General features: G+C 38.8%; 1 protein-coding gene across 5 annotated transcripts in view; it reads right to left on the minus strand.

Moving 5' to 3' along the window:
• Positions 1–2,172: 2,172 nt before the first annotated feature.
• The window catches only part of LOC306886485 (AMP deaminase 3-like), a 29,700-nt gene continuing 4,062 nt past the window's right edge, over positions 2,173–27,810 (minus strand). The window contains exons 1-16 of one of the 5 annotated variants that reach the window (XR_013785631.1): positions 17,079–17,191; positions 15,001–15,223; positions 14,271–14,439; positions 13,977–14,142; positions 13,343–13,562; positions 13,123–13,252; positions 12,849–13,043; positions 12,624–12,755; positions 12,071–12,234; positions 11,864–11,990; positions 11,077–11,240; positions 9,592–9,712; positions 9,103–9,276; positions 3,490–3,600; positions 2,793–3,409; positions 2,180–2,631 (exon numbers count right to left, since the gene is read on the minus strand). Coding sequence is in view for 3 of the 5 variants with exons in the window: in XM_079443619.1 (XP_079299745.1) it covers positions 3,239–3,409; positions 3,490–3,600; positions 9,103–9,276; positions 9,592–9,712; positions 11,077–11,240; positions 11,864–11,990; positions 12,071–12,234; positions 12,624–12,755; positions 12,849–13,043; positions 13,123–13,252; positions 13,343–13,562; positions 13,977–14,142; positions 14,271–14,439; positions 15,001–15,223; positions 20,549–20,564 (2,283 nt within the window). In the remaining 2 variants the exon portion in view is untranslated. Of the gene's footprint in view, positions 3,410–3,489; positions 3,601–9,102; positions 9,277–9,591; positions 9,713–11,076; positions 11,241–11,863; positions 11,991–12,070; positions 12,235–12,623; positions 12,756–12,848; positions 13,044–13,122; positions 13,253–13,342; positions 13,563–13,976; positions 14,143–14,270; positions 14,440–15,000; positions 15,224–17,078; positions 17,248–20,548; positions 20,620–27,810 lie in introns of those variants that run through there. The other 4 variants (XM_079443619.1, XM_079443620.1, XR_013785630.1 and 1 more) reach the window with 4 other exon arrangements.

Below are 27,810 nucleotides of genomic sequence, written 5' to 3' on the forward strand. Positions count from 1 at the left end.
GCTTAAAAAACATACTAAATGGTGTTTTTTTGAAAATCTCAAAATGCACAAAGTCTCCTGTGAGGGCTAAGTTTAGGTGTAGGGTTGGTGTAGGGCAATAGCACAGTTTGTTCAGTATAAAAACCATTACGCCTATGGAGAGTCCCCATAAACCACAAAAACCAACGTGTGTGTGTGTGTGTGTGTGTGTGTGTGTGGGTGTCTCCTGTCCTGTCTGATGTGGATTAATTAAAGACTGCTTTCTGTTATTCATCTTCTTCCTGTGTTTATTATACACCGCACCCATGACATATCGCAAGTATCATGTTTTATCTTATAATTTCATATTTTGTCTCATAAAGTTGCTTGTCTCATCATTTTGACTGTCATAATTATGACTTTGTATCTCAATATAGTTTTTTTGTCATAATTTTAAATAGAGATAAAAAGTTAATAATGTTATAATTCTGATTTATGTCATTTAGGCAGGAATTGTATTTTATTTATTTTTTTGTAGAGAAATTTGTAAAGCTTACATCATAATTTCAACTTTTTGTCATAATTTGGTTTAATTAAAAATGGTTTATTGTCATTTCTAGTTTCAGAGGCCAAAGAATGTTTTTTTTGTTTGTTTTTTTGCATGCACATAGTTTCGGTTTCAAATTTTATAGCAAAATTAATGGCAAATCATTACGATTCATACACAGATTTTATGCACAAATATTTGTAGTGAATGAGTCCCACTGATTGCAAATTCATACTTGTTACTTACAAGACTGATACACATTTTTTGTATGAACTCCTTTCCAAGTTTGTGTGTCAATTGGCATCAAATCAATACAAACTGTTAGTGTGCCAAGGAAATAGGCAGTTCTGGATGTGACATCATCACAGATTGGTTTCCTATGAGGGCCAGGAATGTGGTGAAATGGAAGGAATCGAGTGGGATGAATTGGCAAATCCCTGATCAAGGCGAACGTAACCGCTGAGATTTGTTTGATTGTCGTGTCTGTTATGTAACAAGCCTGAATCGGTTCTGTTTGCAGATTTTGAGGCACAAAAGCAGGCTTCCATGGCTGCACACCAAACGACAAGAAGAAAGCCAATCACAACACATTCATCTGGTGTTCCCACGACTCAACCTGAAGTTCATCTGAGGAAAACCACATTTTCTAAACTACCTTACCCATCGTCTTCACTCAGTTCCCCATCTTCCTCTGTTCCTTCTTCTTCATCATCTCACAGTCCCTCTGTTAACGACATGGATGATGAAGGGAAACATCTGCCCATGAGTGGAACCCTGATTGATCCGGCTATTTTCATTACATGAGCATAGAACAGCAGTTATTGTTTGATTAAACCCAATGGCTTGCATGTATTTACCGTTTTCTCTTTTGTGATTTGCAGCTGTTCCAGCTGCCTTACTGATCACAGTCACCTTCACAGTCATGCTTGCTGTCTTTCTAGCACTTTACTATTTCAAAACGTAAGTTATGTTCCTCTGTTTAAATATTTTCAAATATAAAATTAAGATCCTAATCCCAGAGCAAATCTCTGGGATTCTAGAGCTAATTTTAATTCAAGTCAGTTTTTAAATTGAACTTAAATTTTTAGAGAAGCTGACCATTGAAATTTGTGTACTACAGGAACAGACCCTGCAGGACGCAGTGTGACAGCGAGCAGCAGAAGGAGTAGATTGAGACAGAGGTTTGGGAGCACTGTAACAAAAAAGAAACCACAGGAGGAGCTTGTGGAGGAGAACGAGGAAGAAAACAACAACAGCAGTTCTACAGACCAGGACTGATATTTCTGTATTTGTCAAGACATCTTGGAATGACTGAGACTGAAGTGTTTGTGTCACAATGTTGTAGTTTTGTAATGAAGTACAAAATGGCACGTGTTTATTTATGGAAGCTGGCTTTTTATTGTGCTTTTTTAATAATTAAATTTTTATTAAATACATTAAATATTTTACTGATTTTGCTAAATGTCTGGACATTCAATTCAAATGTAATGTTCCAAAATAATTCAAAGTGTTGCTTTAGAATATAATAATAATAATAATATATAATTCACTATATATTTATTTTATTCTTTCAAAAAATAACCTTTATTCATCAAGGATGCATAGGCTATATATATATATATATATATATATATATATATATATATATAAAGAAATAGCATTTTAATATATTTTAGAATGTAGTTTATTCCTGTGATGGAAAGAATATGTGTATAGAATATATTTATTTGGTGAAAAGGATTATATGGCATGAAAAGCACACAAAATACAGGGAGAAAGAATTTATGAATTACTTTTTAGCCATTTACAAAATAGTTTTCCACCCATGAAACATATATATATATATTGAAACAAATATGTTGCCCTCAGAAAACATAGCACACTACGGGCACTGCATCAAACAAACCATTTAACCAATGTTTCACACATTAAAATATTCTCAAAGAAATAAATTCAAACAATGCAATATTCTCCCTTTTTTACAAACATGAAGTGCTGCATCAATTAAAACTGCAACTATGTGTGATTTTCAAAGTTCCATTTAATTACGTTATTCTACTACTGACTGGACAGCGGAGAATGGACAAGAAATGATGGGAAACGATGCTCAACCTGACAAACCACAGCTCCGACCCTAAACCAGAATGTTAAGGCTGTATATATACCTAAGCAAATCTTGTAGAGTTTTTTCACTTACGTTATATGTTCTGCATGGCAGTGGCGGAATGTTCCAGATCTTTTTCTTTGCCAGAGAAGCATCGAGGTATAAATGGAGGTCGGAGCCAGCTCTAAATGGGTTGGGCCTTGTTAATATGCCCTACACTAAATCCAACCCTAAACCTACCCTCCCTCTTGGAGCTGTCCCAACCTACTTGCGGCATAAGTACCTACCACTTGGAGGTCTCCGGGCTGCAGCAATACTTGGAAGCATCTCGGTGTCTGCCTATCTCTGAAGCGCATAAATATTTTGAGGATATAGTTCACAAATCTCCACAGGAGGGAGACACTGCCCATGTAATGTAATGTCAAGGATGCCAATCCCTTTTTAAGTCATTGCATAGGCAGACGATAGTGTTTAGGAGAAGGCTGGGTATTAGAAATCTGAGAAGCAAGACTAGATAATAAACAACATTACATTTGGGTCCCTGTGCATCCATTCCTACTGTTTATAAAAATAGCAATCATGCATATACAGAATGGGCACAGAGGGGTTAAAAGAGATGTATTGGACAGCTACTGTGACCCAACAACCTCTGACTGTACTGCATCTACGAGGAAGCTGAGTTCATTACACAGTGTCTCGTGTCTGTAGGCCATGCGGATCTGAGCTACATTTGTCCGCTGAATGTCATTCCCCTCTGGTCCACCTTTCAGGTAATTGGCCCCAAGGAAATACTTTTTCTCCTGAGGAAAATTGCAAAGAGGCTTCAGTGTTGTGCTGAATAAATATTTATACACTGTTATGAACTGAGGATGTGCACTACCTCATGGGAAAGGCCACTCTGCAGCACGCTGTTCCTGGCGATCTCACACACATCACATGTGCTAAACTTCCACAGTTGGGCTGCAATAGCGTACTCCTCCATTAAAGCCTCCTGCAGTAGTAAACAAATTACAATATATATATACAATATATACAGTATGAAGAGTTCAGATGCAAAAGCCTCTAAGTGCCGTCTGAAATTTACTTCTAAAATGAGCATTTGGCGCTTATATTTATGTTCAGTTATTTCACTTTAATTGCATAGAAAAGGACCTATACATTGCCATTAGCGTAAAATTACTGAACCTAAACATAGGAGCCTGATAAAATTTTTAATTTTAAATGAAAATTTCAGATGGCACTTAAGAGGCTTTTGCATCTGAACTCTTCGGATATACATACAGTATATTGAAAAATAATGTAATTCTACAGCTGCATTTTCTCAGGGGCAACTGTGTAGCCTACCTCTAATGTAGGCTAATGAAAATCAAATGTATTAAATACATTTGTATTAAGTATACATTTGTATTAATGTATTAAGTAAAATGTATTTTATGAATGTATATGAAATTTTATAATAGTGCATCAATTTGGGGGGATTTTTTCAGTGATATTTCTGAAAGGTACATTGCTACGCCAGTAGGTGGCGACAAGTGTGAGTGAGTTGTTGAGTTCAATCGGGAGCAAAACACCACTTAAGTCAAATTGCTTGGACACTTAATAAATGAATATTTAATTTAATAATAGGGAAAAATTCAATTTGCCTATATTATATATTGTATATTAATGATAATATATTGTATATATTATCTGTGTCCTGTCCTGTTGCTGTCTTTCTGTTGCACTGTGGAGCTTCTGTCACTACAACAAATTCCTTGTATGTGTAAACATACTTGGCCAATAAAGCTCATTCTGATTCTGATTCTGATTGATTACAGGAAAATGGACACACTATTAAATGGATTTCTATCTATAACAAAATGATAGATGCCATTTTTAAAATGCGCTAATTAACATAAATAAGTTAATGCATCCTCTTATTTACGTAATTTAAACACTTGACCTGACTATTGGTTAATATGAGGCTGGTCCGCCTCAGCGGTTTAATAACTCTCATCAATCAAAATAATGGCCAATCAAATCAAAGTAGGCGGGGTTTACTGTTCACACAGAAGCAGTGTGTGCGAATTCCAGCGTGAAACCTCAGATTTAATGTTGAAAGAGAGCGAGGTAAGATTGGAAGAAGCAAAATTTTTCATATTTGAGAACTGTTTTACGATAAAAATGTTAAACGACCGACACTAATGTACAGGGAAGCAAACTACTTGACATTTTTTTAACAATTCAAAATATGGAATAATTTAAGTGATTGTAATGTGACGAGACGATTTAAACGTTTAGAGTAAATGTGTGCATATTTAAAAATATTATTTGCAAATATTTCAAAATTATTACTTGGCAGCTAGAATTAGCCTAGTGTTACGGAAGCAGACTCATATAGAGGATCAATTCAACAACAGGTGTTTTTATTGAACAGCTGAGTAAAGCAGATGGGAGAAGGTAAGTAAGAGCTTCAATTGACAGGTTGAATGAGCGATGAGTAATGGAATGTCTTTGCCTTAACAGGAACTCGTGAATCAATGGTCGGAGCACACACCTCACACAAGCTGATTCGATGGCTTCAGACACGGGATCGCTGGAGGAGACAGACTTGGGAACACTGGAGATCAGACGCTGGACAGGACACAGGAGGTAAGGACACGATGGAGGTAAGTAGCAGGTAAGTCACTGTGATAGCATAGGGAGTCCACTTCGAATGAACGAGACCAGACATTGAAGTGCTGTGTTGTATGGCAGAGTTGATGAGTGTTCAAACGATGTGCAGGTGATTAGAATTCAGGTGAGGGTATGCGCTGTGATTGGGTGGTGGGAGAGCCTGGCCGATCTGTGACATTACCCCCCTCTCCATGCCCCGCTCCTGAGGGCCGTCCTCCAGAATCAACGGGAGAGGGGGCTCCTCGGTCGGGCCAGGCTCTGTGGAGGCAGAAACAGGAGAATGGTAAGGTTTGAGCAGGGAGACATGGAAGGTGGAGTGAATCTTATATTGTGGAGGGAGTTGAAGTTGGTAGGTGACCGGGTTGATTTGTCTGGAGATGGAGATGGAGATGGGCCAACAAATCTGGGACTAAGCTTTTTGCAGGGTAGGCGCATCATGATGTCCTTGGTTGACAGCCAGACCTTCTGTCCGGGTTGGTACTGGGGGGCTTCGGATCTTTGAAGGTCTGCTGTCATTTTGTGCCTATGCACTGCTCGCTGTAGCTGGTGATGAGCAGCGTCCCAAACCCTCTCGCTCTCTCGGAACCAGTGGTCAACTGCTGGTACATCTGACGGTTCCCCGGACCAGGGGAACAGGGGTGGCTGGTAGTAGAGCACACACTGGAAAGGAGTGAGTCCGGTGGACGGTTGGCATAGAGAATTCTGAGCGTACTCGGCCCAGCCAATAAACTGGTTCTAAGAGTCCTGGTGGCCATGGCAGAAGGTTCGTAGGAATCGTTCTATTTCCTGGATCTTCCTTTCCGTCTGCCCGTTCGTCTGGGGATGGTATCCAGATGATAAACTTATGGTCACATCCAGGAGAGAGAAAAAGGCTTTCCATACCCTTGAGATAAATTGTGGTCCTCGATCTGAAACGATATCTTCAGGGATGCCATAATACCGGAAGACGTGATTAAACATCAGTTCAGCAGTCTCCATTGCCGTGGGTAGACCTCTGAGGGGAAGAAGACGACAAGACTTGGAAAACCGATCAATGACCACTAGAATATATGTGTTACCAGAGGCAGGCAGATCCGTGATGAAGTCTACTCATATTGGGCCACCAGAAGCGATCTTTTAGCAGCGAGAGGGTGCTGTTGGGCCCTGGGTGGCCAGTGGCCAGTGCCCAGAGATGAGTGAACGTAATGAATGAGGGGGGTGCGTTGAGCCCTGGGGACATATTGTAAGCCGGGTGGACAGCCCTGCGGAGTGGCCGTGGAAGCATTGGTGGAGGAGATAGGGTCGGAATCCCACTGGATAGGACTCACAATGATCCTTTCTGGGATGATTGACTCTGGTTCTTCGTTGGCTTCTTCTGGAGCATGAAGGCGAGACAGAGCATCCGCTTTCACATTCTTGGGACCTGGACGATAGGAGATGGTAAAGTTAAAGCGTGTGAAAAAGAGTGCCCACCGAACCTGGCGAGGGTTGAGCCTCTTGGCATCTCTTAAGTATTGTAGATTCTTATTATCTGTGAGAACTGTGAACTGGTATTGAGCACCCTCAAACCAATGCCTCCACTCCTCGAGGGCCAGTTTGATGGCAAGGAGTTCCCTGTTACCAATATCATAGTTTCTTTCTGCCGGGCTGAGTTTGCGAGAAAAGAAGGCACATGGATGGAGTTTGGCTGGATTCCCCTGCTGCTGAGACAATACGGCTCCGACTCCTGAGGTCTGGTTCACTGTGAGTGTGTGTGTGTGTGAGAGAGTGTGTGTGTTTCACCGATGGAGTCGAACAGTGTGGCGTACGGAGCCTCGCTCGCCGGAGCGGGATTCGATCCAGTCAAATTCATCAATCGATGAGTGTTCAAACGTTGAGCAGGTACGGGTGATAAGAATTCAGGTGAAGGTGTGCGCTGTGATTGGGTGGTGAGAGAGCCTGGCCGATCTGTGACACCTAGATCTAGAATTTCCTTCACCATTCTATTTCTTTATACTTATATATAGCCTACCTGTTGCTACCATATATGGCACATTTCAAAATACGTGCTTTTCTTCTCTTCATCTTCTCCTCATTTTCAGCTGTAGAGGATCGGTGGTGAAATATTGTTCTTGTAAATAATTTACAGCCGTGATGATGGTGTCAGTCTTTAAATGCAAACAAATTACGGTGAAATGCAACCATTAACGTATGGTATTAGGGATGGGAAGATTCCCCGATTCGCTCGCTTTATTGGATAATAAGAATTTAAAATGGGGGAAATATCATTATGAAATAAATGTTTTTCTCAAATACACGTTGGACACAATTATTGGTACCCCTAGAAATTCTTATGAGTAAAACATCTCTGAAGTATATTCCCATTCATATTCACAATTTTGAGCACTCCAGGGTGATTGTGAACATGAAATTATCCAGCCATGGCTTCTTGTTTCACAGAAATATAAATAGCAGGGAAAACAAAGCCCAAATTTCCTTAATCATCCATCACAACGAGAAAAACCAAAGAATATATTTCTGATGTGCAGCAAAAGATAATTGAGCTTCACAAATTAGTGAAATGGCTTTAAGAAAAGAGCTAGATTTTCCTCCATCCATTTCCTCCATCAGGGCAATAATTAAGAATTTCCAATCAACAGAAAATGTTACGAAACCTTTTCAATATATAGTTGTTCATGTGTACAATGAAATATACTGCTGTATTTTTTATGTTGTGGGCCTATATTTTTGCTGGAGATCCTGGACATTTTGTTTAGACACATGGCATCATGGATTCTATCAAATACCAACAGATAAAAAAATCAATAAGTGACTGACTCTGTTAGAAAGGGATTTGCATCCCTGCGTCTGCTGAATTATTTTTTTTTATCCCACTCAGCGAATCCCGGTCCCGAACCTAAATCAATGATTCGCGATACGTGGTTTAAAGTCCCGATCGGAATCAAATGATTCGTGGTACGCGATCCAATTGGAGCGCTTCGAAACCGTGAATAATTTCGATTAGTTTCAAAAAGCTCCGTTGTGTTCTTTGCTCGCTTTCTCCATATAATTTATTCGTTGTTTGAATAACCGTGGAAATGAAATCATTACAATTATTAGGCCTAACGTACAATGTTTTTGTTAAACTGTGATCACATTACAGTTTCCGTCGTATTAAAAGCATTTGTGACCCAGGACCACAAAACCAGTCATAAGGGCAAATTTTTCAAAATTGAGATTTATACATCATCTGAAAGCTGAATAAATAAGCTTTGCATTGATGCATTGATTTTGTTAAGATTTGGCTGAGATACAACTACTGGAATCTGAGAATCTGGAATCTAAATACTGAGAAAATCGCCTTTAAAATTGTCCAAATGAAGTTCTTAGCCAGGCATATTACTAATCAAAAATTAAGTTTTGATATATTTACAGTAGGAAATTTACAAAATATCTTCTTGGAACATGGAATATTTACTTAATGTCCTAATGAGTTTTGGCATAAAAGAAAAATGGATCATTTTGACCCATACAATGTCTTTTTGGCTATTGCTACAAATATACCCCAGTGACGTAAGACTGGTTTTGTGGTCCAGGGTCACATTTCATTAAAACGTTTTCAGAAAAAAAAGTTGTATATTATATATATATATATATATATATATATATATATATATATATATATATATATATATATATATATATATATAAGGTTCAATAAATGTTCCAAGAATATTTTTTTAACTATTATACAGGCAGGTTTTACAGGGTTAAAATTCATTATTGAGCTTATTTATTGAAAGGTTAGAGCATTTTAGGAGGTACTTCAGGTACATTTAGGAAATTGGGGTCCAGCTGTAAGATGTTGTATGTGTCTGACCTTGGTGTAGTGGAACTGCATGGGATCATCAGTGGAGAGCGATACACACAGGCCTTTGTGTAGGAACTCTCGCAGTGGGTTCTTGGAGTATTCCAGGAACAGACTGTTGTTACTCAATGGGGACATGGCAATGGGCACTTGGGCAAGATAATACAGGTACTGCAGCACTGGACTCTAGAAAAAACACACATGCGTATATGTTACATATGATAGCTTGTTCAGTTTGATCATGAGATTAAATGCTCTGATCAGGCTTGCTTCCATTTACATGTGTCATCTGCAACTTCATGAATAGACTTGGGCTGAAGATTTGAACTCTGAATCCATTTTCTTTGCCACCACCATCAATTAAAGTACAATATATTTGGTAATTTGACTAATAAGCTCGTACAATGAATAGTTATCTTTCATGTTTTCAGAATTATATTGCATTAGACTTAATTTTTAAGTGCCTCTGACCACAATAGTCTGAACTAATCTTCTTCTAACCTTTTTCAGGTTTAAGCCATGCGAGATGTTGTCCGCAGTGAGGAAAGCTGAAACCAGGTGGGTGATAGAACCAGCTTCACCACAGTGTGGACGAAATTGAAAGGTACTAAGACCCCGTTCCCTGTAAAACACACACAAACACACAAGCTGAAACAACAAATAGAATATTATAGCCCTACGTTTGTTGCAGTTATAGTGTCCAAATAACAAAAAATTAGAACAAAGGAGAAAAATAAATTGAGTGTTGCAAGAATGAACACATATAGAGACAAAATACACTATAGCATACAACACACAGCTGCTATTTAGGGCACTTTTCAGTCCCACCAAAACTTCAGATTTTTGTGGAGATTTCATTGATTGGCGTGAAAATGCACCAATATTCATGATGTTTTTATATAATTAAAGTTAGCGACTACAAGATTCCAATTAAAATTTTTGTACATCATTTCTGAATTTGGGGTCCTTCAAAAACAACGCAGCACAGAAATACTCTAAAATAGTAAATAATGAATAATTATGCTTTGACAAATATACAGAATTGTATACAATAGCAGAAATAAGATGACTATGCAAGTTACTTGATTTTGCGTTAAATTCTGCACTAGTAGAATCACAAAATCCTGGAGGGACTGACTTTTAGTGCTTCAAATGGTAAAATAGATGGTACTTCTTAGTTCAATTTCACATTGTGATAAAAATTCACAAGCATATGTTCAAGTGCTGTTTGTCTGTGTATATGTTACATATACAATGGGGCATATTGGGTGTCTCAACTTGCAACCTCTGGCATTAAATTGTTAATGTGGGCGCCAGAGGGACACAGTAAAAATCCTAGAGTGGCATACTAAAACATAAACTGAAAAAAGTGGTAACCTGTAGTTGTTATTTCAAGGATCCCTTAAAATGTTTTCCTTTTATGTCATTTTTATTTACTCCATCATTATTTATTTTCATCTTTTTTGACAGAGCCAGTTCATTTAGATGTCACCAAATAAAGCACACTATTAAGGCTATCTGAAACATTTCCTGTAGCATTTACTGTAATTCCAGCAGAGCACAAATTCCGAGTATGGGTCACCACACTACACCACAACACACACCACTTCCCTTCCTTTCGCCTTCCCATAATCAATTTTTATAAAGTGGAAAGATAATATCAGTATGTTCTACTGACAGTATTCCACAGGCTTTAACAGTATCTCAGTTGTAACCCAATATGTGTGTATTACTGATACAGTGGTATTTATAGATGTCCTGGTGCATAGTGGAACACTCACACATGCAATTGGAAAGTACCTATTCAAGGTTTATAAAAGCCTGGGGGCATAGTAGAATATCTTTATTGCAAATTTTTAAGTAATCTCTGTTTACTTGCTCCTTCGATGCAGACATTTTTCCTGTTGTTATGGAAAATGTAGCCTCTCCCTTCACCTAATGGAATTTTCCAGTTGGTGTGTGGAATAGATATAATGGAGCACGTACTTCCTGAGGTTGTTGAGCACCATGATGTTGGCATACATGTGGAAGAGGTAGTAGCTGTAGGGCGGATTGTCATCTGTTGTCCATTGCTCAGGCTTGGGGCTCTTATAAGAGAACATGTGATCACTATGCTTGGATTCATCATCCACACTGTCAAAACCAGTCACCTGTGAAAGAGGGGACATCCTATGAGTAAAGTCTAGGAGGAAAAAAAGAGTCTGCAATGTTTTTCTCAATCTGAAGTGCACCCTGTGATTTCAAATAATGTTCTAACATTGCAACAACTATGATTATGAATTGATCAAAACAAAAATATAAAATACACTACATGGACAAAAGAATGTGGACACCAGCTTCCACTCTTCTTAAAAGGTGTCCACTAGATGTACATGGACATGGATGCAGGAATTTGCTCCTATTCAGACACGAGCATTAGTGAGGTCAGGCATTGGTCAGAGGTCAGGCGTTGGCTAATGGGGCCTGACTTGCGGTTGTCATTTTAATTAGGCCTAATCCTTAAATATGTTGAGTGGGGTTCAGATTTGGGCTTTGTGCAGACCAGTCACGTTTTTCATGCTGGAGCAGAAAAGATCCTCATCCTGAAAGCACACAATTCTCTAGAATGTTATGGTATGCTGTAAACATTAAGATTTGAATCCACTGCAATTACTGTAATATTCAAACCATTAATTAAAAGGGAATGTCCACATGCATCTGGCCATGAAGTATTTAAAACAATGAAAGTATGTTGATTAAACTTATTTACATCTATTATGAACCTTGAACTTACATATTTTAGAAATACATGGAGCTCTTTGTGCTGCTGAGGATTCACTGTTGCCTCAAACAGAGGAAGGAAAATGTTCTCAAGCATCTTGGCAAAATTAGGAATCAACTTACGTGACTTGAAAATGTCACTGAAAGAAATAAATATAACATAATTGTACAACAAGAAATTAATACTTTCTGAAAATGTAGAATTAATGTAGCTACTTACTATATTCTGGGCACTTGTATGATCCAGCGCATGTTTGGAGAGTACACTTTGTGCTGAATAAACCAATGGGAGAGACTTTCCCACTCCTCGGGGCAACGTCCATAGATGGACAGTCGCGGTTCGGCATGCTGATACTTGCTCTCTTCCAGATCATGTGCTACTTCCTGACAGGGTCAAAGAGACACAAAAGACACTTAAATGAGATATATATGAGTGAATTTTTAAAGGAAACAAAAATTACGTTATACATTTAAAAAATGTAAATGTAAGTTAGCTGAACTTTAAATATCCCCTCAACATGTAAACTATTATTCACTAGTACAGTAGTTGGTATCTTGACGGTCTCTGTGTTTCTGGCACAAAACTGTGCTTAAGCACAAATTTTATTTAAGTTTAGAGTTTCAAAAGGTTCACTTTTACTCTGAAATTTGCATTAATATTTGTAATAATATAATCTGTGTAGGTGAAAACACGGTGCATCTCTATAGTTTGACTGAATGTTCCTACCGACCAAACCCATGCCCTTAGTCTTGTGTAGACAAAATGACTGTACCTTGATCAAGCAGGCAAAATACTCCCCTTTGATGTAATTGTCAGTCTTCAAGTAGATTTCCCGTAGCTCATTTGCTCCTACTGGATTGTACTTGGAGTTGAATTTGTCAAAGCGATGAAAGGTTTGTCTACCCTGTCAATACACTAAACATGAAGTATACTGTACATGCCACCACCATATCCTTGTGCTGTTACATATACAACATATAGATAAGACGTTACTTACGGCATGGACATCTAAGGAGTCTACAGTAAGATCATATGGGTCCATATTCAGGTTGTTAAACACCTGTTTGAGAGTTAGTTTAACCCCTGCCTTCTCCAGGACAACTCTCTCTGCATCAGTTTTATTGGTTGTTTGGATGAAATTAAGCAGGTGTTTCTGGTTCATACATGCTGCTGCATGGATATGAGTGTCTACCTGTAAGTTAGCATTTGTGTACATTTAGACAGTTGGGAAAATCACTTTTGCATATACTGATGTGTGTTCCAAATTATACCTTTCTGACATTGTAGAAATCTCTATGAGGAACACCCTTGAGTTCTTTTAGTTCTGCCATTTCGTTGAGCATTTCATGTAGGTAAAACTTTGACCCAAGGAAGTTTAGTCGTCTATGACAGTAGGTCTTACTGTTTAAAGAAGAAGTACTGTTTTAGATTTCAGAATTCTCATATATGCAGATAAGTTGACTTCTGTGGTAATATTGGTTGGAGACTTACGTAGGCCCATCGATGATCATGGCGAGCACATGACTCATGTCAATGGCAAATGTTTCCAGGTCTGGATAAGGCAGACAGTGTGGTTTGTTCATACTTAGAGCTTCAGTGTTTTCATATACATAAATAATGCCATCCTTCATCTTCATCTGATAATTGAGGTTGTCTGGAATATTTTCCATGCTGTAAGGGTCCTCTCCTTCACCAGGGCAGGGGCATATATCTATGGAGAGCAGAAGAATTTAAAAAAATAAAGCAAAACAAAGCTAGTTGACCATGAAAGTATTGCTGATTATGTTTGCAAGAAGACCAGTAGACCAGTGCAGTATCCCTTGCTGATGACCAGCATAAAAATGTTGATTTTCCCATCAGAGGAGAAAGAATCGTTCCCATAGTAGCACAACATTTTCAATTATTCTTAGTTGAGCTACATATAACTCATGTCAGCTCTTATGTCTTCTATAATTAGTTTAACACTGATGTCTTGCGACGGGACTTTAGGCAGGGACTAAAGAGGAACATCAAGTTTTATAAACAAAAAATCCACTGAAATGTTTATAGAGCCTAAAATATACCTAGAAAAAACATGGTCTCCATGTCATGTCTGATTATGAACTCTGAGCAAATACAGATGTACCTGGAAGGACTTCATCTTCTTCTGTCCACTGTTTATTTGCTGCATTATGTAGAAACTGTGAAATGGTCCGTGGGAATCTGTGATATGCCAGTTTTGAGTATTTTTCTCGAATAAAGAGAGCTTTTAGCAGACTTTTAGCTGCTTGTTCATAGTCCTCAACTGTAATCTAAGAGCACAGTGATTGTAAGACAAAACATGATTGTTAAAACACGATTAGCTGTTAAAAGCGCCTGTGGTGCTTAAACCTTCAACAAATTATGGCAAAGTAGAGAAAGTTGTTGTAATAATACACACCCCAGCACAGTAGTCTCCACTTATGGTGACTCTTTGATACTCCAGGAAATTTTGTGAGATGGTAGAGGAAGGGGAAATGAGGGGCATCACCACACCCCTAACACTATCCGTACTTAATGGGATTTGTAGTGACATAGATTGGGATCGAATCATCTTAAAACTCTTCTTCCTATAAAGGATTAAAGAAAATAGGGGCTAAAAATGAAATAATAAATTCATTAAGCATGTGTGTCATATCATTAATTCAAAATGAATTCCAGCATCTGATGGTAACTGGTTTGACATGTTTTCAAGATGGTTTAAAGTGGTCATTAAGGTCATTAACTGGTCCAAGCTGGTCTAGATCAGGGGTTTCCAATCCTGGAGGGCCACTGTTCTGTAGAGTTCAGCTCCAACCCTAATTAATCATGCCTGAACCAGCTAATCAAGGTCTTCAGGAATATTAGAAACATCTAGCCAGGTATGCTGGGGCAGGTTGGAGAAAAATTCTGCAGGATGTTGACTCTCCAGAAGCAGGTTTGGAAACCCCTGGGCTACATGGTTGACCAGTTGGTGTTTCAACCATGTAGCCCATATTGGTCAAGCTAATAAAAGACCACTTTGGGCAAACAGCTAACTAGCTATCACATCCAGAGACCAGCTTGTCTACCATAGACTGGTACGACCTGGTGTTTCAATCAGGGTGAGGCTACTGATAGTAGTCTACACTGAAGAACTAATTGATTCTGACCTTTTGGCACTTTCCTCTGACTGTTGCTCAGCCAGTTCTCTGAGTAGCTCCCTCTGTTTGGCTTCCTGCAATCCTATGGGACAGTCCTCAGGGACAGTGTACAAGGACAGGGCATCTTTTGTGTCCTCTTCCTTCAGTGCCGAGGCATACACCTTCTCCGCCAGCAGACGAACTTCCTCATCCACATCACTTAGAGCAATCTTTGGGAACTGCCGTGGCATATCTGTATAGGGGCACATTTAAACACACCTCAGTAACAATAAGCTGTTGAATTCATGAAGTCATCTTCTAAGGCCTATGTCCACCAACTCCATAAACATGGTCTCATTTTAAGACGTGTTGAAACCAAACAAGCATTTACAGAAGTGCTGTACTAGTTCCTGAGTTGCTGTCACTGCTCAAAACAACACTGATATATGTTTCATGGCTCATATCAACACGCTTGCTGTAAATAGTCCTGGGATGCCATGTGCATTCCCAGGCCTGCAAAATCAGTCACTAGGCCAGTGCACAGGTGCAGACACACTGCCCTATAAAACAGTTATGTCTGTGTGAGGATAGCTCAAGTGTCTGAGCCCTGGGTGTGACTTCTCCCTGAACAGTTAGGAACATGGTCCACAGTGGCCATATGGGATGCTTTCCTTGGCAAGAACCAGATCCATTTGTCAAGGTTTCCATTCTTCTAAGCCAAACTTTCATATCAAGTAAAGTTTGTGCCTGTCATACTGACAGCTGCGTAACCATAGCTACTGTACACATCTGAGAACAAGCCAAAGGATATCTGGCACAAAACTGGAGCATATTTCAACTAGCTCCATTGATTGAGAAATAAAATTACCATAAAGTTTTAATCACAATCACTCTTCCCACAAGATCACAAGCTTCAATATCTTCTCCATTACACACAAATCAAAGTCTGTCTGAAAAATAATGCTGAGTCAAGGCCATGACCTTAGCTTCTCTCAATTGTTTTTGTTTTGATTAAGAATTGCGTCTATTTCCACTCCAAACTTTGCTTAGGATCACTGCACTCAAACGCTTCAAGGACAACAAGGAAGTCCTCCTACACTGCCACCGTACATACAAGACCTGTCAGTAAATAGTTACTGGTTCTGAAAGGAGTACACTCTACTTCTGTCTGTGGTGACCTGACATGCAAAGCTGTGCGACTGCTGCCATTCTTACCTTCAGCCCCCGTCACCGCCATCTCAGTTTCGGCTGTTCTTAGCGGCCGCACTTCAAATGTGTGGGTTTATGTTTTGTGTGGGCCATGTCCAGTCGCACTCTGAGAAACTGCTGTTGTCTGACTACAGTTTTGTTTTCTTGAGTCTCTCTCTCTCTCTATTTTAAGAGGTTGAAAGCTTCATGTCCACAGAGCTACTAATCCTTTGAATGTGTCACCACCGCCTGTCAACAAAAAGTGACCCTGAATCCTATATCAAGAACCGCTTTCAAAAAGGACCTTGGTCAATCCTCCCAGCCCATCTCATGCGTACATACAAACACGGGATTCCCAACTCTTTGGGATTTACTCCCTTACTACTCTGTAAAATCCAGCCCATAAATCCCCGAGCTGATCTCTAAAACCCAACTGTTCATGTGAATGGAATCTGTAGCCAAAAGAGCATCTCCTTTGACAGCTTCAGCTATCCCTCACCCCCCAAAACAGCCTCTAATCCCAGCTCTGACCTTGCTTTAGACACGTATCATTTCAGCCCCAGATAAACAGTCCTGCTGGCCATTATCATGGGTCTGCATGGGGCATCATGTCACTAAAAGTCCAGAGGTAATCACCCCTGAAATTGATACCTCCTGGTTGCTTCAGAGCTTAAACAGGGTGTTGGCAGAAAGGGTGCTGTTCATGTTGTCCCAGAGCATGGGAGCATGCCCAACATCTATTTGTATCACATCCATTTGAAACCATAGAATAAACAAACCATCTCACCCTTTGTCTTTTTAGACACAGTGATTGTTTGAAGCACACAGCATGATCCACTTACGCACAAACACACATACCGAGATATGGAAAGCAGCCTGTAAAAACTTAGTGTGAGGGCAAAAAGGGGAAGTAGGTTTACCTGATCTGACTGTTGTCCTTTATGTTCCTGTAACAGCTGCTTTTATCTCATACCTTATCCAACTGGAGCTCCAACAGCAAAACCTACCCAACGCACTCTGTCAGACCAAGTGCGCCTGTCAGCCTGACCTGAAACTTGGAGTCAGGTCACGTGGTCGCCTCACAATCCTAGTGATGTGCTGGGTATTATTACAGGCTGTTGGACAGGGCTGGGGGAGGAACTGGAAGTTTATTTGTCAGGCTGGAATTAAGGTGCAACTTGAAAATCTGCCCATCTCATTCTCTCTCCCTCTGATCGATCAGAGGGAGTTCAGGATCATGTGACAAAGGGATTTGAGGGACTGTGTGGTGCAAAGGTTTATGAGAGATTAATGTAGTACAAGCAGGTCTTAATGGCTTCAGCTCAGAGTTGATGAGTATTAAAAGCTAAACCGAAGCTACTGAGCCATGATCTGTACTATAAGCTGTGCAAGTTTCGTTGAATGCCTTTCTACATTGAGGCTGTAAATGCTTGTGTAAATAATGAATGACTACCACTCTGTTTTTTTTTGCACCTGTGGGACTATTTGATGGCTCAGAGGTGCTTTGCTATCAAGAGGCTCTGTTTACAATGTAACTGCAAACAATGTATTACGTTATAGTTCAGTAGCAGTGGTGTAGCCCGAATTTTATTTTTGGGCGGGCCTGGGCAAAAGTGAGCAGGCACTAGGCTAACTAACGGATGGAGTCCAGTGGCGTAGCGCAAATCCGTGGCCCCCAACCAACTCAAGGGTGGGTGGGTTGGGGGATGGTTATATGTCGCAATATTGTAAATATTTGTTTTAAACCAGGAAGGCGAGCCAATGGATATCACACAAGCAACGTGCAAACGTTGCCCAAGAGTTATGCAGTGAACCTCCTAATCTCAGTGGATTCACTAGAATGTGAGTCTCGCGCAGTAGCTCTCCACCGACTGCGCTGACTAAAAGCATGATGGGAAACTTAATGCTCATTGGTTCAGACAACCGTGATGCTGCATTCTCTTCTAAAATCGTGTTTGGTCTCATACTGTATCGCGTCAATTGTCACTGTCGGGCGCTTGCTTGGCCATTTGTTGTGATTAACAGGAAAGTGTGTTCAGCTGAATTAGATTAGTATTTTGTTAGATGGGTATAAAAAGCATTGGGTGAAGGCCTTCTTGTGTGAAGACCGAAGAGTGTAAAGACCATGCTACTCCACCGGGCAGGGACACCACCAAAGGATATAAGTATCACTTTTTACTTCCTCTTTCCTATTACTTGTTTCACTTCTGTTTCAGTTTTTTTTATAACCATTTCTTACTATGTGTAAGCAAGTTGTTGTCGTTTTTTAGCATGTGTGTTTGGCTCAGTGTTATTTTTAGGATTACTGATAAACTAATTAAAACTAATACTGATATGTATTATGTCTGTATAGATTTTTTTTTATTAAATTTTAGTTTTATTTCATTTCAGTTATTTTAGTACTTCAACATACTACATGAAAATTGGCTTAGTGTTATGTTAAAATCATTATTATACTCATACCTTTTGTTGTTTTAATATTTTGAATTGTTTTTAGCTTTATTTTTTGTTTTCATTTAAATGTTTAGCTTTGAAATGTTGTTGTATGCATTTATCATTTTTAATTTCTTTATTTTCTTAAATGTGTATATATATAGTATTTATAGAGTTTTAACTTATAGTTTTAGTTACTTTTTCTTATTTGTAAGTCGCTTTGGATAAAAGCCTCTGCTAAATGACTAAAAGTAAAGTAAAGTAAAATGTTTTTTTTTTTTTTTATCTGATTTTTATCATGATATTGGATTTTGCCGATATCCGATATGCCGATATTTTTCAACTCATTTTGGAAAATACCGATATATTTCCTATTGTTTGGAAACAACACCAACAAGAACTTGTTTGTTAGAATTAAATAAACAAAAATGAAGTTCTTTTATAATGACACTACATTGAAGATTTGAAACTATATAGTACTCCCTGTATTCCCCGGAATTAAAACTCCTTACTGAGCTGGCATTAGGACCCCGGGGAGGCTGCAGCTGCACGTGCTATTACTGTTACTCTATCACACACAAACGTGTCATTCTGTAGGTGCTTTCCCAGATTAAATGCAGTGATCCAAAACAGTGAATCTAATCACCATTCTGGCAAAACTTTGCTTCAAAAATGAACCACACTGCTTACGTGATCTAATCGCTAGCACACCCTGGTCACATGTGAGTTAATGTATTCCTCTTATCGGCGAGACATATCGGCATAATTTTTCATATCGGGCCTATGTCGATATTTACATTTAAAACCATTATTGGCTGATTCCGATACTGGTCCGATAATATCATGCATTCATAATTTAAATTGTGCATGAATATTTCCAAACACTATGTCAGTTGCGATCTCTGTGAAATATGTGATTGTTGTAATATTTTCTATAAAAATCTAAAATACACATTTGAATTAAAGTAAAAATGGATGATAAATACGCCTTTCGTATGGAATTAAATAGCAAGCACTTTGAGTGTCTTTATAGGCATTTCTTCTACTAGGGGGACTTTTAGCCTTGTGAAGTTGAATTAAAAAAAACTTGTTCAAAAGTCACGTAACAAAGTCTCATAAGTTTATTTGTCTAGTTTTAAGGTCTGTAAGAGGACAAACTTAGATTACTAAGAGAAATTGTTAATATTTTACATTTTTCCGACTTGCAATGAACAAATGTCATTTCCACCACATCTCAATACACAGCTGTTATTTAAATATAGAATAACTTATGCCACTCAAGAATAGTCTCAATCATTTTTGTAACTAGTTTTACCAGTTTTTCCACAATGTACAATAATTATACATTTGTCACTGAGATAAATTAACTGCCCTAAGGGCCAAATGCTGAACTGTACACTTGTCTCACTCTGAAATTTAATGTTGGTTTGGGTAAGAGCTAATTAGAAAATAAATAACTTGAATTTTTATATTAAGTAGAGCATGATCTCATAAATTGTGGATACATTTTTAATGTGTGATGAGAACTTTTAAAAAAAAAAATTTAAATGTGTGGTGATGGAAATGACAGGGTGTTGTGGAAATGACAAAGAATTAACGTGAATGTAGAGAAACAGCAGAGATATTTATTAGAAAAAGTCTTAAACTCATCACACTCATCAAACTCAATTCACAAAGTCATTAAACATATCAATTGTACTTTGAAACCATAAATGTAATTTCCACCACAAAAGCAGTGTGGTGGAAATGACTGGTGGAAATGACATTTCTGTAGTTTTTTGTGAAAAAATGGAAGATAGCTTCACTGATTAGCTTTGAATTAATACTTAGCATTTCATGTCTGCAAAATACTCTTATTTAACTTAAAAGTTTTAGCTTTTAAAAAAAAAAACTTGAAGGTACAGCATGTTTGGAAATGAAGTAGAATAAATATATTAACTGATCAAGCAATATTTACCTTGATTTTTCTTCATATGTTTTCTTCAAATTTAAATTCCCTCCATGTCCAACATGTGCTCTGATGTCACTGAACATTTCCATAGAAACCACCTAAACAATCTTTCACACAAACTTTTTAAAGGGACATTACAGTGTTGTGGTGGAATACTGTGCGACAGCTATATTTTGTATAAAAAGTAATATTTATAGTGGTCTCACATTAAATACTATAATGCATTTTAATTATTTTACTAGTGCTTAATTCAGATACATTAATAGTTATCAGATATGTCATATTTTTAAACTGTATTTTCATTGTTGAAGTTTAAAAGTCTGGGTGTGCGACAAGGAGAAAACAGTGATTTTGACACCTATAAGGAGGTTGAAAAGTATGTAAAAATAATAATAGAAAGGTAGTAAATAAATCATATCATGTTTATCAGCAGCACAGCACATGAGTGAGAATAACGTGATATCTGCCTTTGATCACGTAGATATCTGTTCCACTTCGAGAGGGCAGAACTGTCTGTCTTGACTGGGCTTATTTCACTCCTCCCCTCACTGCAGCCGCCTACTCTCGCCTACATTCCAGGCGAGGAGCATCTCAAATGAGCCTATTCTCTCAGAGACGAATCTACTTCATATGCTGATAATGGCCTATTGTTAAGCTAAACTTGAAATTTTTTAATATACATATACTGTATCTACTGCCGTGACTCCTGAAACTTTTTAATTCCGCTTCGCTCAATCAAGCTCTCGCTGGATCCACTCCTCGGCAATCAAAGAGAGGACAGTCTGTACTTCCTCAACAGACAACGAAACAGCCATTTTTTGGTTGTTAAAAGAAAGGTTCGTTCATTCAAAACAGTTGTGTTCAATCCTTCGCTGGCTGTGCCGATTTAAATCTAGTGGGTCTGTTGTGTCTCGTGCCGCAAGTTCAATAACGCAGGCAGTGACGATTTTCTCCAGCCAATCAGTGATCGGCAGAGTTTACACGTCACGCTTTGGTAATGGTACGGCTTGCTTGGAACCTCGGCCGAGGTGGTACTAAAAAAGTACCAGGTACTGTACCCAGTGGAAAACCCCCCAAAGGTGAGCCGTACTGAACCGTACCGTGTCGTAGCATGCAGTGGAAAAGCGCCAAAAATGAATGGATACTATTGGTTGTGGGCATATAGTGCAACCTGGAAGAAACAAGGAAGCTGATTGGACATTGAAACTTCACATGTTACATAGAACCAAGGGCACGTTCAAGCTCACACAACGTTTTGCTACGGCTTCCGGGTTGAACGACATGTCTCCTGGAAACGGTGCAACAGGGTTTGAGATACCTTTTCTCTTGTTTGGTGGGTGTGTCAAAAATGTCAGTCCAATCAGCAGCAACGTGTATATAAACCACGAGCTATTAAAGTGACAGCTCGCACAATGGGTCCAAGTGAAGTCATTTACAAATGTGTCCACTGCAGCTCGGTATACGCAACAATTGAAGATATTAGAAGACATGTTTGTCTTATGAGTTTTATAGTAACATAGCATATCAACATGATGATGATGATGAATTTGTAAGTAAATGTAATTAACATCAAAATAAATTCACAAGAGCAAGTATATTGTTTGCACATGTTTATTTACATTAAAGGCAAAATAACTGAAATAATAAGAGCACAAGTATAGATCTGGAACTTATTTAAGTCTGTCTAAGTACCATGTAGTAATTGCAATGTCTTCTGGTTCATATCCTTTAGGAAGGTGTTCTAGACACTGATTAATATAATATAAAATTACTATACATATTTATATATTTTGCTATTGTATTGTGGAGTGACACTTTCATAAACCTTTCAATGCTCCTCTTATTATATAATGGTAAATATTGCAATATCATACCACAACAACAGTGATCAGCACTAATGAAACGCCTAATACTCACAATAAAAATAAGGTCATATAGATCATAACACAGTCTCGGAGATAAGAATTGGATTATCCTTCACCTGAAATGTTAGTCTTTTCATCCTGAAATGCGAGACAAATGTTGGATCACAATAATTAGGAACCACAGTAGGAATCACTCGATTGGGATGTTCTCTTTTATTCTGGACGGCAAGGGCAGTGACTGTAACATCGAGTGTATTTTGCAGTATTAAACATGTATTTACACCAATTTCATCAGGCTCCAAAAATTCTTCAAAAAGAACACAAAGAATGGCCCCCTCAGCTGCCATAGTTGCAACTCTTGCGTCATCAGAACAGGGTGTTCACCGCACCACCGTTTCCGTTTAATAAACTTTTTGAACCGTTTTGTCAGGGCTAAACGCAGGCCAGGTGTGCTTGTTTGATTATCAGTGTGCAGAGGGATCTCTGTTGGCAAAGTGAATGTGCTTCTCCTACCCAAGTTGGTGTTGATACTGGTTATAAAACCAAAGGAGAAAGATTGCTAAAGCTTGCACGGATGTAGCCATTGAGTTTGGAGTAAACCACATGCTCCGTTTGTTCAAAGACAGCTGGGAAAAGCCACAATGTGTTCATCAACTTTGAGACACTACTGGTAGGATAAAGACTCATTTCTTTAGTGACTACAGACCAATTGTGAGTGTCTTGCAAGTAGTTTGTTAAAGCTAGCGGGTTTAGCATCTAATATGCTAACTGGCCATGTGCAGTAAATGTATAATCCTCTGTCTATGAGAGAATTGAGTCAGGTGGCGGGGCTGTATGATCCGATTAGCCTGGTCACACCTGTCAAGCAAAAAGGGGCTATCCTTGTACAAAAGGCATTTCAGGAAGCAGGATGTGGAAACTCAACCAAAGATACATGGGATAAACCACTGTCAGAAAGCCTCAGTGAAGAAGCTATTAAATAGTTTGAAGAGTATGTTCAGCATGGCAAAATAAAGTTCCTCAGAGGTGTAACACCTGCAGCCTGGAAAGGAAAACAGCTGGCAATAACATTCTCTGATGGAAGCGATAAGACCTATGGAGCTGTAACATATTTCAGGTGGGAAACAGACCAAGACACTGAGGTGAAGCTATTTGGATCCAAGGCCAAATTGACTCCTTTCAAATCAAAAATGATCAAAAATGAGAAGCAGTTAAGGCTGAAATATGTGGTGCAGTTTATGCAGCTAGACTTCTTTGTAAATAGAATTGGAGAGATCCAGAGAACTACGCCTGTGAAAGACTGGTGGTGGATCCCAGGTGACTTAAACATTGCAGATATTATCACAAGGGGAGGTAGTCCAAAAGACCTCAAAGAAGATTCTGCATGGCAGAGAGGGCCAGTGTTCCTAAAGTGGCCAGTAGAGGATTGGCCAATGAAGTCAGCTGCTGAGCTTGCAACTGCTGCAAGCGAGAGTATTAATAAACGCCAGAAAAAAAACATTCACTGCAATATTAACTAGACGTATGGCCAAGGAAAAACAAGATGCAATTCTCCCTGAGAAACTTAAAAAGGGAGCTCATGAGGATAGGGAAAAATCTGAGTTAAATCACCTCACCGTAGACTCTGGCACCTGTGCAGATGAAAAAGAAAGGATGTTTCATCAGGAAGGATGTTTGATGGCTTAATAGCAAGTAAGTTGCTTAATGTTGAAAAATTTAGCAGCTTGTCCAGACTGGTCAGAGGTACTGCTTGGGTGCGTTGAGTGGTCAAGAAATGGCTGAAGATAGGAACTAAGACCTCTGGTTCATCAAAGTGGGAGGTGAAGCATTTGGAGGAAAGATTCAAGTAAGCTATCTTGACAGTAAGTGAACAGGAGGATGCTCCTCTTGAAGATTTATTTTTAGCAGCCCAGGATAATATAGTCTTTCCTGATACTACCCTCAGTAGGTTGGCAGTGTACAAGGACGAAATTTCTGGACTGTTAGTTTGTGGAGGAAGAATTCAAATCTTCAATGAGGACAAAACTTCAGTTCCAATCTTACCATATAATGCATATGTGTGTACACTGCTGGCTCAGGAAGCTCATCAAGTAAACCATGAAGGAGTGGCTGGAACTTTGAGAATGAGAAAAAAATCTTGTGTGGTAAAAGGCTGCAGATTAGCTAAGAAATCCGTAGACTGCTGTGTGATCTGCAGAAAGGCAAGGGCAAAGTAATGCCAACAGATTATGGGAGACCTTCCACCAGAGTGGTCTGAACCAGCTGCACCATTTGAGTGCACAACTCTGGATTTGTTTGGACCGTATGTGATAAAAGATGAGTTAAAGAAAAGGACGGGACTCAAAGTTTGGGGAATTGTCTTCTGTTGTATGGCATCAAGAGCTATCCATACTGATATTGTCAATGACCAATCAACAGAAGGATTTCTGCTGGCGTACCAAAGATTTACAGCTTTAAGGGGACATCCAAGGAAATTGTGGTCAAGACAAGGTAAAGTTAGAAACTGAAGCAGCCAGGTATAGCACGGAGTGATCTTGGAAAATTCATCCTGCAGATTCCCTCACAGAAATGGAGCAGCAGAAGCAGCTGTCCATCTGGTTAAGCGAGCCCTCCAGAATCTGGAGTGTAATGGAATTATGACTTGGGGGGGAACTTCAAAACTTTCTTTACACTGCAGCTAATTTGGTCAATGAAAGACCTATCGATGCAAGGACACAAAGTCGGGAAGACTGCGTGGAATACGTAAGTCTTAGCTCTCTTCTTCTGGGACCTACTGGGAAAAGAGGAGATCACGGAAGCTTCGAATTTGAAGGTTATCCATACAAAACACTAAGATGCATCCAGGAAGAAGTCAACAAGTTCTGGAGACGATGGTGTCAGCTGGCAGGACCTAACCTGTTTGTAAGAAACAAGTGGCATACTAAAGAACGTAATGTTGCTGTGGGAGATGTGGTATGGTTGGCTGACCAGAATGCTCTAAGAAATCAGTTCAAGTTGGCCAGAGTTGTCAGTGTAAATGCAGACAAGAAAGGAACAGTAAGAGATGTAATGGTTAGAGTATTCCCCAGTTATCCTGTCTCGATTGTTAAACCAAAACGAGCAGAAACAGCCAAGGATGTCAAACCAATGAAAAAGCTTTGTGATAAGATCCCAGCTATGATTCTTCATAGGGATGTGTTAGATGCTTGGTTGTTTTGATTTCCACTGAGGAACAGTAAAGAGATTGAGTGTCGGCCAAGAAGTGTGTGACCTCCTTGGGTCAGTTGACCAGGAGCTCAAGTGGGAGGTGTTAAAAAAAATAAAATAATATATATATATATATTATATCCATCATTGTTAAATAAATAAAAGTGCAACCTGGAAGAAACAAGGAAACTGATTGGTCATTGAAACTTCACGTTACATAGAACCAGGTGTGCTTGTTTGATTAGGTGTGTTCGACTTGAAACGGCAGTGTAGGACATCAAAGTGTATGACATCAAAGTGTATGACATCAAAGTGTATAACATCAAAGTACCGCGAGAGCGATTCGAAAGCATAAGGATCCATCTGCTCTCTTATCGCTCTCGTGGTACTTTGTCATACACTGATCATTCTGCACAGCGCCGCTTCAAGTCGAACACACTGATTATTAAACCTAGGGGTAGACATCACCTTTTCTGTGTTATCATGTTTGGTTCAGGAGATATGACACAAAATACATCATTTGGTCATGGCGGAAAGTAAAATGGCCGCCATGGCAACCACGAGGTGTTTTTGCGATGGCTCCATTTATGAAAATGTTCAGGGCCCTAACCTGTACAATTGTACCAAGTTTCATGCTTTTATGAAAAAGTGAACATATCACCTAAAATTATGCACATATCAGCTGGACTATATCAGCGTGCAGAGGGATCCTACCAAAGTTGGTGTTGATACTGGTTATAAAACCAAAGGAGAAAGATTGCTAAAGCTTGCACGGATGTAGCCATTGAGTTTGGAGTAAACCACATACTCAGTTTGTTCAAAGACAGCTGGGAAAAGCCACGTGTTCATCAACTTTGAGACACTACTGGTAGGATAAAGACTCATTTCTTTAGTGACTACAGATTGTTTTAAAAGACCAATTGTGAATGTCTTGCAAGTAGTTTGTTAAAGCTAGCGTGTTTAGTATCTAATATGCTAGCTGGCCATGTGCAGTAAATGCATTTGATTTGGTGTTGCTGTTGAACCGCTATGTACTGTACTTTGTGATTTGTGAGTATTTTAGTAACATTGGTTGTAGTTTAAATGAGTTAAACATCCTTAAATGACCGCATTACTGTGTGTAGTGACCAGTGTTGGGGAGTAACTAGTTACATGTAACGGAATTACATAATTTAATTACAAAATAAAAGTAATTGTAATCAGTTACAGCTGCTGAGAAAAAATGTGTAATTAAATTACAGTCACTTATTAAAATGTTAAGGGTTACAAAGGGGTTACATCTGCTTTTTTTCACACACACACGCCCAGATTTAATTGATTTCTTTCATAAATTGCAGTGACTGCTCTAAAATATGAAACACCAATGTTTCAGGAGTTTAGAACATGCTTATTCGATAACTCTTTTATTTCCTATATGGGTTTATGTATAGCTATGCTTCATTTTTTTTAAAGATTAACCATTTTTTTTTTCCAAGGCATTGTTAGATTCCAGTGTTTCCTGTCATAGCTATACAAAGATTTGATTTCAAAAACCGTATCATAGCTAACAAAATATTTCTTATGATTTTATATATGTATTTAACCTCAGAATGATCTCAAAGTAAGTCTGATTTTGTAGTGGCTGTGCTTAAAAGGGGACATTGATCTTCCCCAAGTTGGTATGATTCTTTAGGGTCTTCATGAACCATAAAATTCCTCAGTGGTCGTGTAAAACAACACCCTTTTTCCTTGCTATGTTCACAGCGACTCATTTTGGGGCATGCCCCTTTAAATGCTAATGAGCTATGCTCACCTGTCCCTTTCTTCTGTAGAAGAGCAAAGGCGATTTGCAAATAATCATAAAAATATAAAGTGTCAAGACTTATTTCTTCTGGAGGTGCAGCTGGATCATGAACAGTGGGTACTGATCTATCTTTGAGTTTTAACTTTTCAACACAACCAGCCTTGAATTGTCCCTCGTTCAGAAAGCAGTCTGGAGTAAAATTATTTGTGCAGACATAAACGAATTTAGGTGGTGCATTACAATTAAAAACAAAACTAATGCACTGCATCCTCAGTGGCTCTGATGTTGGGACAAAATTAAGATTCTTACGTTCTTCTACATCACAAAACTACTAAATATTTGCATTGCTTAGAAGATATTGTTGCTAAAGCTGTTCGAGCATGAAGAAAACGATGGACTTCGTTCAACTGGCTGAGGGCGAAAATATGCTAATA

Source organism: Barbus barbus (genome assembly GCF_936440315.1).
Source record: "Barbus barbus genome assembly, chromosome: 2".
Classification (NCBI taxonomy): Eukaryota; Metazoa; Chordata; class Actinopteri; order Cypriniformes; family Cyprinidae; genus Barbus; species Barbus barbus.